General features: G+C 41.3%; 1 protein-coding gene across 2 annotated transcripts; it reads right to left on the reverse strand.

Annotated features, from left to right (window-relative positions):
- Nucleotides 1–1,540: 1,540 nt before the first annotated feature.
- Nucleotides 1,541–11,958, reverse strand: dele1 (DAP3 binding cell death enhancer 1). 2 transcript variants are annotated; one of them, XM_033632421.2, is made up of 12 exons: nucleotides 11,776–11,958; nucleotides 9,556–9,691; nucleotides 8,980–9,082; nucleotides 5,741–5,885; nucleotides 5,362–5,607; nucleotides 5,151–5,233; nucleotides 4,956–5,049; nucleotides 4,631–4,773; nucleotides 4,349–4,507; nucleotides 2,807–2,899; nucleotides 2,216–2,369; nucleotides 1,541–2,039 (listed from the first exon to the last, which is right to left on the reverse strand). In XM_033632421.2, exons 1-12 carry the CDS (start codon nucleotides 11,804–11,806, stop codon nucleotides 1,783–1,785), a joined length of 1,644 nt encoding a protein of 547 aa, XP_033488312.1. In that variant the 5' UTR covers nucleotides 11,807–11,958; the 3' UTR covers nucleotides 1,541–1,782. The 2 variants fall into 2 exon arrangements, with proteins under 2 accessions (XP_033488312.1, XP_033488311.1); XM_033632420.2 differs by having other exon boundaries at nucleotides 2,210–2,369.
- Between the last annotated feature and the right edge of the window lie 3 nt (nucleotides 11,959–11,961).

Genomic DNA, 11,961 nt, shown 5'->3' on the forward strand with positions numbered 1-11,961 from the left:
GCAACCATAATAAATCTGCCGGTGTTATTTTGCATCTCAGGTAATGAAATCACACATCATCGGGGTCTTACGTCATGCAGTTGTCTGAAGAAATATGAATGGTATATGTGGTACACCAGTGATCACATCTGCCCCTGAAACACAGTTCGAGTTCCCCTCACATAAACAGTGTATCAAACTCAAAGTGGTCCTAAAATGTATGATGTCACCATGAAGTTATTTCCATACAGAAGGCAAGTCCAGATTACAATTCAGATGAGTTAAAACTGAAGTTATTGTAAACAATACTCTCTGCTCCTTGGAATAGGGGAGACCAGGGACAGGTGTAACACTTTTGCTACTTCCCCAGCAAAAAAAAATACATGTTCACTGGAATAACCAATAAACAATGTCAATGTGAGCAGCATGGTGGTGCAGTGGTTGGCACTGTTGCCTCACAGAAGGAGGGTTCCAGGTTCAAATCCACCAGCTGTGTGTGGAGCTTGCATGTTCTTCCCGTGTCAGTGTGGGTGTAGTCTGGCTTCCTCCCACAATCCAAAGACATGCACTTCAGGTTAACTGGTGACTCTACAGTGCCCATAGGTGTTAATGTGACCACGAATGGTTGTCTGTGTCTATGTGTCAGTCTAATAAATGTCAATATTATCAACTAGTGAAACTGTATATAGGTGGTTTTATGAATTAATTTGTCTACAGATAACACCTGTCAGTGGTTTTAATGTTTTGGCTGATCGGTGTTTATCCATTGTTGTATTTAAGGGCATCATAAAGAATGTGGTGACAGAGACGTGCTTGTTTTTCTTAAGAGGCCAATATGTTTGAATTGTTGTTGTTTTATCTTGGATTTTTGTACTATATGTTCAATTTGTTGCATTTTAAATGTGTTTTGATTGGCTGCTACCTCGGCCAGGTCTCTCTTGTGAAAGAGATTTTCAACCTCAATGGGACTTCCTGGTTAAAAGATAGTTAAATAAATTAAAAAAAAAAAAGATTTAAATACAGTCACTTGTTCAAAAATATACATAATTAAACAAGCAAATACTCAAAAAGATGAATCATTCCTGTTATTGTGACTATTTCTTTCTTTTTTTAAAATAATGATTTTTTTCCACACATGACAAAAAAGAGGGGATTTTTTTTCATGATTTTACTGAGCTTGTGCGTATAACAGTACAACATCGTTCTCATAGTGCATCATAATTCCCTTTGGTATGTTTATAGTTCACAGGTTGAACTATCACAAGGCATTTCTTCTTACTCCTCTCAAGTCTTTCTTTTACATACAGTAATGCTATTACTTAAAGTTAAAATATGACACTATTTAAAGGACTTTGTCAGTTTCAGAAGTGTGATCCCAGTAATACAATTTTCATACACAAATATAACAAACCTTTTTTATGTGATTAATCCAACATTAGCAGGGAGAGAAACAGCTGAGATTCTCAACCCATCCAAAGGCATCCGGATCACATTTTGTTACTGACAGGAGAACATCTTTCACAGAAAACACTGTACTGAATAGAGACAGTAGTAGAAAAGCTTCCATATCTCATTCTATAATACTGTAAGACCTTGAGTCCAACAGCTCTTTCAGACTTATAAAAAAAATCATTCAAAATCATATTTAAATGTCCAAACACGCACACATAGTTGGCAAAGTATAAAATCTACTCTAGTCCAGACTTCACAATATGTACATACCTTACACACTTTTGACCTCTCTTCTCACATTCACGCTTTGAAATACATTCCTCAGTTTGACCTGTGCTGGCTCAGGATATCCTATATACCTATCCCTACAGTCCACTGGCAGGTTCCTCCCTCAGTGCTGCAGGGATAGAGGTGAAGAGGCGTGGTGGACAGCGCTGGCGGGACACACAGGCTCCCGGTGCTCCAGGAGTGAGGCAGGAGGGGAAGCGGGACGGGGCGACTGGTGGAGGGAGGGACATGACTGGCCAGAGAGGAGAGCGGCTGCTGGAGCCGCCGGTCGACTACGGAGAAACATGGAGCTGAACGGATGGAGCGCAGCAGCGTATCTTCTGGCGGAGAGGAGAGGAACACAGAAGAGAAATCAATTGCTCATTCTCACAGCTATTATCACAGCTGTCTTGGCTCATTAGAAGCTTGTCACATGCAGTGCAATCACTGACAAATGCATGAAACGCAATGACTAATACAAATGTGATATTTGCCATGTGAGCTTAGTTACCCTTACTGAATGTATCATTGGGAGACTGCAGTAAACTCTTGGCCTGCTTGTTGCCTGCTTGAGCGGCTCGTTTGTAGTATTCAATGGCTGTCCTCAGATTCTGCTGCACCCCAAAGCCGCTCTCGAAACACTGACCCAGGAAGAGCAGGGCAGTGTCGTCCTGCATGAACAAAAATGAGTATGTGATTTTGGCTATTTGATCTTCAAGAACAATCTTCTGTACAAGAACAAGTCGGGCAGAGAACTTAATGTTACAAACTGACACCAGGAACTTAAACAGACATTATGGGCAGAGGACTGAAGATGCCACTATCAAAACAAGCACAACTGCTCTGTGTGACTCAACACTGAGACATTCAGCAGGCTGTAGCTCTAAAGTGATTTGTAGTGATAGTAACTGATGGTATTACTTCAACACAACTGCAGCAGAAAGTTACAAAAATGTATAAGTAAGGATGCTTTACAAATACACTGTGAGAGTCAAAAAGCAGGGGATGGGGGATACTCTGTTTCCTAATACAGGGCAGTGGAGAGGCGGTGAAATCTCAGGGATAAAGCCACAAATAAAACTCTAGAAGCATCTAGAAGGGCACTCACTCCGCTCTCTGCTGCCATCTTCAGGTACTGCACAGATCTGCTCCCATCTCTCACCGGCTCCTGAGTGTAAACCGAGGCGAGGCAGACCTGCGCCTGAAGAGGGAGAGAAACAGAGAGCTGGTTCACTTCTGTAAAGATACACCAGCATCAAGTGATAAGCACGCACACAGGAACCCAGCACAGCAGAAGGAAATGAGATGAATGGCTCCATGTTCAAATCAAATCTACTGGATTCATTGACTCCCACTAAATCACAAAGAGCAACAGAACTGAAACGACTGCTCGATTAATCAAGTAGTCAATTGACTGATTAAGAAATCCAGGGATCCCTATTGCAAATGTTGTGGGAGAGAGTTCCAGAGGCGGGGGGCAGAGTGGCTGAAGGCTCCAGAACCCATGGTAGACAAGTGAGCAGATGGTGATGTGAGTTGGAGTGCAGATGAAGATCTAAGAGTATGGGTGGGTCCAGTGTTTCCCACACATTCATTCATTTGTGGCGTCCGCCATGATCAAAAAATCTGCTGCCACAAATAGATTTTCTACTTATGGAGCTGGACCGTTCATTAGGAGCGCTACCGGAATATATATACATTGAGTTATTTATAGCACCACACTGATGGAGCGCAGAGTGCACTTGGGGCAGAGACAGAGCAGCAAAGTGAAACTTAACCGTTCATTCTGCTGGGTCTTAAAGTTTGCATTTACTTGCAGCACTGTGCTTCGAATGGTTTGACAGATCAATTACCCACCCTGCAAGTCACAAACTGCTGCTAAGGAAAGAAAAGACCTCATGGACAGCTCCGCCTGAGCTGCGTTCACAGACCCACAAAATCCTATGAATTTAGAAAGGGGACACTGAATGATACAGAGGGACACACAGGTATTTACATTTTTAAAAAAAGAAAGTTTGCTGTCGGGGTGTGTAGATATGAAGAAGCTCAGAAAGATACAAAGGGGCTCAGTACTGAAGGGCCTTGAAGGTGAGAAGCACAATCTTGAAACTGATGAGATATTTAACAGGAAGCCAGTGAAGTTTCTGAAGAACAGCGGTAAACTCTATGGAGGGAGTTCTACTAATGATGCGGGCAGCTGACTTCTGTACCAATTGCAGTTCATGCTGACACTTAAGATCAATATGGGATGTAACCAAAGCGTGAACGAGAATAGCGGTGCTGTATTGTGTTAGAGACAGGCAAAGATGATTAATGTTACGTAGATGAAAATCTGCTTTTACCTAAATTGAAGAGAACTCTTGATGAGCCAACATTTATTTTATTATTTAAACCTGTGTCTTTCCTACTGTGACATGTTAAAATGTCTTCTGTGGAAGTTCTGTATAAAGATAGATGTTAAAAATGGGTAAATGGCTAAAATGAAGTACAGTATATCTCATAACATGGTAAAAGCAATGTGGAAAAGCACTGTTAGAAAAGTATTATTATTTAGTAAGTATTGCAATATTTAATGTACTTGCACTTGAGGTGCAAAGGTATTCTGTGAAAGAATTAAGAGGAGCTGATAAGTTTTTGTCATGATTTTCACCTTGGTGAGTCCAGCTGCAGCAGCCTCTTCCAGTAAACTGATGGCTGTGTTTAGCTCCTCTAAACTCTGGTGCCCCCTGCTGGTCAGGAGCAGCTTTGCATAGCGGTACTGAGCCTGTCTGTGACCCCCAGCTGCTGCCTGCCAGTAGTAATATAGAGCCTTGGAAAAATAAAAACACACAAGAATCATCTCAAGGCTGATTTCTGACACAGGAGAAGAGTAAACATTTTCAGAATGATGAAGCACTCAGGAAAATGTAAAATGTAAAGTTTGAATCCTCACCTTCTCTTTGTCCATGCTGACTCCTCTGCCTTTCTCATAGCACACACCGGTGTTGAACTGGGCCTTGCTGTAACCCTGCTTAGCTGCAGCAAGGAAGCATGTAAAAGCTTCCTCGTAGTTCTCACTCTTGGCACTTTCGAGACCTGCAGCAAAGAGAGATGAAGATATAAGCTATGGGAAGAGGAAAACAAATATGGTTCATTATGCAAAAAACTCTTTAAGATTATAAAAAGTAGAACATTTAGTTAGTGTAAAATGGACTGCCTTGAGCAGGAATGAATGTGTGAAAATGATTTGGCGTGTAACTGTGTCAATAAATTGTTACCAATGATGTTGAGGACAACAGGAATACTGGTTTCTCCCACATGTCTGAGATTCAGTGCTGCTCCTGCCAGCCTCTCCTCATCTGACAACAAGTCCTGAAAACACAGAAGAGGATAAAAAACAAAACAAAATTTAATGCCAAGTCACTCAGTCATTTGTAAGGATAAAGAAAATGAGTACTGCTGAAGACTTTCACCTTGTCTCTAGCATCTTTTGTCTGTGTGTTGCCTCGGTCGGCATCATTCTGCAGAGGACAGGACGCTGACAGAAGTGGTTCCTCTGTGATTTGGGCAAGAAAAAAAATATATTTTTCTGCTCCCACAAACACAAGACTAAAATTATAATTTTGACTCAAATTTTTCTTTAACAAATTCTCAACTATGACTACCACAGAGCAAAGGACAAACCCGGTACAGGAGAATCGTGGTTCAGGAGTGCCCTCTGCTGGTCAGAGATGGAGCAGTTAGCAGTCAGATGGTCCTGCTCACTGCTGCTGTGATCACTGGCATCACCTGAACAACTGCTACTACTGCTGCTGCTGCTGCTGCTGCTGCTGCTGCTCTGAGCCGGGGACTGATCTTGGTTCTGTCTCTCTGGCACCCCCTGCAGACACAACACACTCCTTCCTCTGGGCAGGACATCACGTCTGGACACTGGAAAGCCCAAACACACACACACACACAAAAAGAAAACAGGAATCAGGATTCAAATCACACAACATTAAAAGGAAAAAGGTAAGATGGTTAAATGCCATTGCTTAGTTACAATAACGCATTAAGCACTTACAGATCTCCAGCAAAATGCGGTAGCCACACTTATGTAAGGTTGAGGGTGTTGTCAGGGCCCCAGGGATCGGACTGGGCTCAGTGTTTGAGGAGAACTGGGAGTGGATCCTCCTGCAGATCTGCATGAACAGAGCTGCTGCAGCCCCCTGCGGAGACACATTAGCTCCACTGTCATCGCAGCATAAGAACATGAGATGTGTACCACTACTCCTGGCACCGACATCATGGGAGTCCTCTTAAGTGTAATGGATTACAGTTGTAACATGCAAGTTTTCTCTTGCTACATGAATGTCATTATGTAGGCATGTGGCCAGTACAGTAGCAAACATCCCTGAGAAATATCAACAGGATTCATCCACTCTGCAGGGAACAGCAGCTGGAACACCAGTTTAGCACAAACTAAGTAAAAATTAAGATCCGGGAGTATCATGGTTACCTGGACGTGTCTCTTCTTCATCAGTTAGCATAGTTTTCACATGTCATGCAAGCTACTTGTGGTCTGTAGGAAACACCAAACCACGGGAACATCCAGCGGCTCATTTGTAACATGTGACACGTATTTAACTGCCAAGATTTGTGTGCACATTTTAATTACTTAACTTGTATATACACATTTATAACAGTGTAGACATATAACTTGTAGACTGTGAAGCTAAATGAATTGGGGTGTTGCTACATTTTTGACCCTCCAGGGTTCAGTGCTCAGTTACTCACAGGCCTCCCCAAATTGCATGCTCTCTGTGTTCAGTCAGATGTCACTCATTGAACTCAGCAAGGAATATGCCAGCTGCTGCATCCCTTAAGTTTTAATATATCATTATGTTTTCTAGATAATCTGATCACATACTTGATATGAAATCAATGTAAAACAGCTGCATTACAATCGTAGCCCATGCTGTTACAATTAAGATACACATGTGCTTCATTTGTAATATCAGACAGCGTCCATTTTTGGTCTGAAAATATTATATACAGTATCTCACGTAAGTGAGTACACCCCTCCCATTTTTGCAAATATTTCATTATATCTTTTCATGGGACAACACTATAGAAATGACACTTTGATATAACTTAAAGTAGTCAGTGTGCAGCTTGTATAGTAGTATACGTTTACCTTCCTCTGAACACTACTCAAAACACAGCCATCAACATCTAAACAGCTGGCAACATAAGTGAGTACACCCCACAGTGAACATGTCCAAATTGTGCCTAAAGAGGAATCCTCTCCCACTCCTCCATGATGACATCATGGAGCAGATGGATGTGAAGACACCTTGCGCTCCTCCACCTTCAGCTTGAGGGTGGCCCACAGGTGCACAGGTGAGTTTAGGGCTGGATACATACTTGGCCAGTCCATCACCTTCACCTTCAGCTTCCTCAGCAAGGCAGTTGTCATCTACTAGGTGTGTTTTGGGTCATTATCATGTTGGAAAACTGCATTGCAGCTCAGTTTCCGAAGAGGGGCGATCATGCTCTGCTTGGAATTCATGTTTCCCTAAATGATCCGAGCTCCCCAGAGCCGGCAGCACTCACGCAGCCCCAAACCATGATGCTGCCACCACTATACTTGACTGTAAGCAAGGGACAGTTGTCTTGGTGCTCTTTCAGCATGTGTGGCACCTTGGTGAAGAGCACCAAGACAGCTCTGTTCATTTAGGGAAACATGAATTCCAAGCAGAGCATGATTGCCCCTCTTCGGAAACTGAGCCGCAATGCAGTTTTCCAACATGATAATGACCCAAAATACACCTAGTAGATGACAACTGACTTGCTGAGGAAGCTGAAGGTAAAGGTGATGGACTGGCCAAGTATGTATCCAGCCCTAAACTCACCTGTGCACCTGTGGGCATCCTCAAGCTGAAGGTGGGGTCGCGCAAGGTGTCTTCACATCCATCTGCTCCATGATGTTATCGTGGAGGAGTGGGAGAGGATTCCTGAAGCAACCCGTGAGCTCTGGTGAATTCCATGCCCAAAAGGGTTAAGGCAGTGCTAGATAATAATGGTTGGCACACAAAATATTGACACTTCAGGCACAATTTGGCACAATGTTCACTGTGGGGTGTACTCACTTATGTTGCCAGCTGTTTAGATGTTGATGGCTGTGTTTTGAGTAATGTTCAGAGGAAGGTAAATCTATACTACTATACAAGCTGTACACTGACTACTTTAAGTTATATCAAAGTGTCATTTCTATAGTGTTGTCCCATGAAAAGATATAATGAAATATTTACAAAAATGGGAGGGGTGTACTCACTTACGTGAGATATTGTATGTGGGTGAAAAAAATCTCAGAGTAAAACGTTAAAATGTTACACTTATGGTGACTTTCTCCTACTGCACACAAGAAATAGCGAACCACGTGCCATAGAGAGCAGAGAACAGTCTGCAGATTCTTTACAAGCAAAACTCTACACAGTATGAGCTCATCTTTAAGTAGAGGGGAGGAGCTCACCAGTTTGTGTGTTTGCATGTCCACAAGAAACAGGCTATGCAGAGAGATTAATTATGAAGGAAATCAGACAACACATTTATATGCATGTAGTAACCTGCATGAGATTGTTTGCGATGAAAACCTGCAGACTGCTGGCTTACCATGATACATTATTGGGCACCCCTGCTGTATACTTTAATAGTAGTGATCAAGAGAGACCAATAAGACCACTACATGGGGGTAAGCAGTGTATATGAGCAGCTAAACATTATATCACGTGATGAACGCCATCTCATATTATAGCAAAAGGCCATTTGTGCCACATTGCCTGATTGATATTTGTTTAATGGTTGCATTTTCTTTTACTTGGTGTCATTAAGTTCTACAAGTAGTATCATTCCTTTATTTAGTTTAAACAAGATTAAATACACAGCGCTCGGGGTGTTAAATAAGTGGGGAGATGAGACCAGTGACAAGCTCCGTGTGCAGCAAAGATTTTAGTTTTGGGGTGGACAAGTGTTGGCTGTTTGTTTTGTCATTAAAGATAAAGTTGGTTATTGTGATCGTAGTTAGCTTTAAATTCATTTAATACTAATAGCTGTCAAATAGTGTATGACAGCCAAACGATCATGTAATATTTGTGTAATCAGTTCAGGCTCTTTAAACCCTCAGTGAGCAGCCTCCTGACATCTTTCTTACAACAAAATGTTGACAAATCGTGAGCTATTGGCGTCTAGAAAGTAATACTGGACATATGAGTATATATAGAAGGTCTTTTATATCAAAAAAGGTAACAATTGAAGTCATACCCATCCCACAGCATCTAGGGCTGTGTAACGTGGAAGCTCAGCGTAGCCAAACTGAAAGGTCCTCTGTTTCTTCCTCCTCTCTCCATCTTCCTCTTTCTGAGAGCTGCAAGAAAAACAGCACAAACAAAATATTACAATTATGTCTGTTTCTGTTTCCAGTGTGTTGTACTAAGGCACCACAGAAACAAATACTCTGTTTGAGGGAGATGGCTTTGTTTCTGTGTCCTCAACCACCCCTGTTCATACTAACAACACATGCTGCTGGATGATGCAACCAGTTGAAAGGGGAGGCAGCATGAGTGCTCCGAGAGGAGAATGGGTTCAAAGAAGGGGTAAAGGAACAAGAAAGGAATGGGATGGGGGGGAGTCTCTGAGGTTTGACGTTAATTCAAAGGTTTTCTTTTCATCAGCTGATAATATGGCCAGTGGTTTGAGGGCAAAGAAGTCCTGAGATCAAAGTGAGACGCTCTGTGCTTTTCTTTCCTATTTCTTCTTTCTTTCAAGGCTTTTCTCATAAGTCCTCGACAACGTCTGCACAGTGGAGAAGAAAAAGGAGAAGCTGTGTGTGGAAAGTACCTGCCGTCAGAGGAGTGTCGGGAGGTGGAGAGGACAGCTGAGTTGTTGATGACCTCAACCTCCCCCAGTCCCTGAGACTGCCCCTGATTCTGGGGCAGCCGCAGGGGGTTGTTGTTGCCATGGCATCGATGTAGAACTGAGAAGTGAAGGGAATACGGAGACAGCAAACATGAGACATTAATGTCCAGTGTTTAAATTTCAGGGAAGAATACAAGGTTCCTCAGAGCTACCTGACATACAGTACATAGTCTGTCATTTCCTAATATATTTCTAGGAAATTTCCTGGAAAGAATAATGTATAATATGATAATAACTAATGGGGAAAAAAGAGACTAAGATCTGAGACCTTTATTTCAGTTTGGTTATGTTGATGGTTTTTAAGCAGTTGTTGATTTCCAAAGTATTTTTTTCAACTTATTTGGTTATCACTGGAAACTTTATTGTCTATCAATGTTAAACTGTATTCTTAACTGCTAATTTTTTTTTTTTTTTTTACATTTTTGCATGTTTGTGTAGCTGACCTGCTGTGCACTAACAAAAAGACTCTCTAGATATGACACTAGAACTAATTAGAATTAATTGACTGGGATAAAACTCTGCCTCACTTTTGCCTAAAACAAGTACAAAGTTACAAAGTCATTTTCAGGAACCTTTCAACAAATTTTCAAACACTAATTACTTATCTCTAGGACATGACAGGAAACTACGGGACATAAAAAGTGGTAGCAAAACATGTGCAGCGACACTTATGTAGTATCAAAGTCCTACAATATCATCTAATTAACAAAGACCACATTGTTTTTATCTCATGTTAATGCATTTTACAGAGGTTGTAAGAACCCAAATTATGTGATCTCTTTGGTTAACTTGTGCACACTGACTTGCATGAAACAAAATGTCATTATTTTAAAGAGCGATAAGGCGTTATAATGACAGAGACGCAATGCAATACTATTTTTTTTTTTTTTTAAGTTTCCCAAAGTATATGTGCACAAAGACAAATACAGGGATCAGTAAAACACAAATATAAGCTATACAAATCAGTAAGGTACTGTTCATTACTTATAAGGAGAGAGGGGGTCGGTGCAAAAAGGGGGAGGCATGTCAAATCAAGCACTGGGAGAGACTTGTGTTTTTTTATTTTGGCTTAGGGGAGGGGCATACAAACTTAAACAGCTGTATTTTGTATTAATTTTACAGCAGATTATTAAAAGGAAACAGTCTGGAAGGTGTATTTTCTTGAAGAATTGCCAAAAATCACACCATTAATCACAGCCAGAAACTTTGAAAACATAAATTAGTGTTGGATTTTCAAATTTCTGACAGTGCTAGAACACATAATGTGCAGTGAACGCTTCTGTAAGAAAAATCATTACCAAATCTGATCTTACAATAGTGATATTTCATCAAAATCACTTTATTCTACATTTCAATTCCAAATTTGGCCAAAAATAAATCTTTTGCACTAACTAACCAGCATGCACATCATGAGTGAAAAATCAAGGCTCTTTTCAACTCATTTTCCACCTGTCACTCAGATACACTCAAGGAAAAATATTTGTAGCTTCAAGGAGGGTAAAGAAAATAAAGTCACACCCCTCCTCTGATAAGTAAAGAACAGTCCTTAATAACTAATAGGTTAGTCAATCCATGGCAGGCAAACACAGATATTTAAAAATAGAAATCCAGACACTGGTGTAAGAATAAGGGTGAGGATGAATAGTTATGAAATTTACAGACAAAGCATTTAAAACACATTTCTCCAACAAAACATCCTGTATGTGTGTGTACATGCCACGTGCGCAGGTGTTTCATGAAGGTAGCGTTGTTGACACTTGACTAACGGTGTCATGTATGTGAGTGTATGTTTGTGTGTACAAGAGCATTACTGTTTAGCTATAAACAGCCTCTGGACATGTTTATCGAAAGGTCTAGAAACCGGCTGTGACTGGAGCTCAGTGACAGGACTTCAGTTACAGGAGCTCAGTTCACTGACTGACCAAAATAAACCGGGTGACGGTGTCAGTTACAACAATACGGTAAAACTAGATAAAGTAGTTTCCTATTTTGAATGAATTGACTTTACTAGTGATTAGCTAACCAGCTAACGTTACGCTACATGGGAATAATAATATATAGCGTTTATTTCTTCATTTAACGTTAAGCGATACAACACGGCACTGTGTGAAAAGGGGGATGTGCCCCTGACATGTGTCTCACCTCTTCCAACAAAACCTTGAACTCTCCACATGGTTCGTCTCTTACAGCAGCTTTATCTCAGGAGTCTCCGGCGAGGCATGTTTAATGTCTGTTTGAGTCCGTCTGTCGCCATTAATAACGACAGCAGCCGTTACTCGTTCTATTGACTCCGGCGGGTGAGTGAAATCAGTCACGAGATCCGTCGGA

Source organism: Epinephelus lanceolatus, chromosome 7 (genome assembly GCF_041903045.1).
Source record: "Epinephelus lanceolatus isolate andai-2023 chromosome 7, ASM4190304v1, whole genome shotgun sequence".
In the NCBI taxonomy this organism is placed as follows: Eukaryota; Metazoa; Chordata; class Actinopteri; order Perciformes; family Serranidae; genus Epinephelus; species Epinephelus lanceolatus.

Excerpts from the sequence above, each read along its gene's own strand:
- dele1 (XM_033632420.2), bottom strand. The coding sequence starts at position 11,806 with ATGTGGAGAGTTCAAGGTTTTGTTGGAAGAG. Across the intron at positions 5,886-8,979 it reads CCCTAGATGCTGTGGGATGG|GGGGCTGCAGCAGCTCTGTT; the intron begins GTATGACTTCAA and ends GTGTCTCCGCAG. Across the intron at positions 2,900-4,348 it reads CTGCAGCTGGACTCACCAAG|GCGCAGGTCTGCCTCGCCTC; the intron begins GTGAAAATCATG and ends CTCCCTCTTCAG.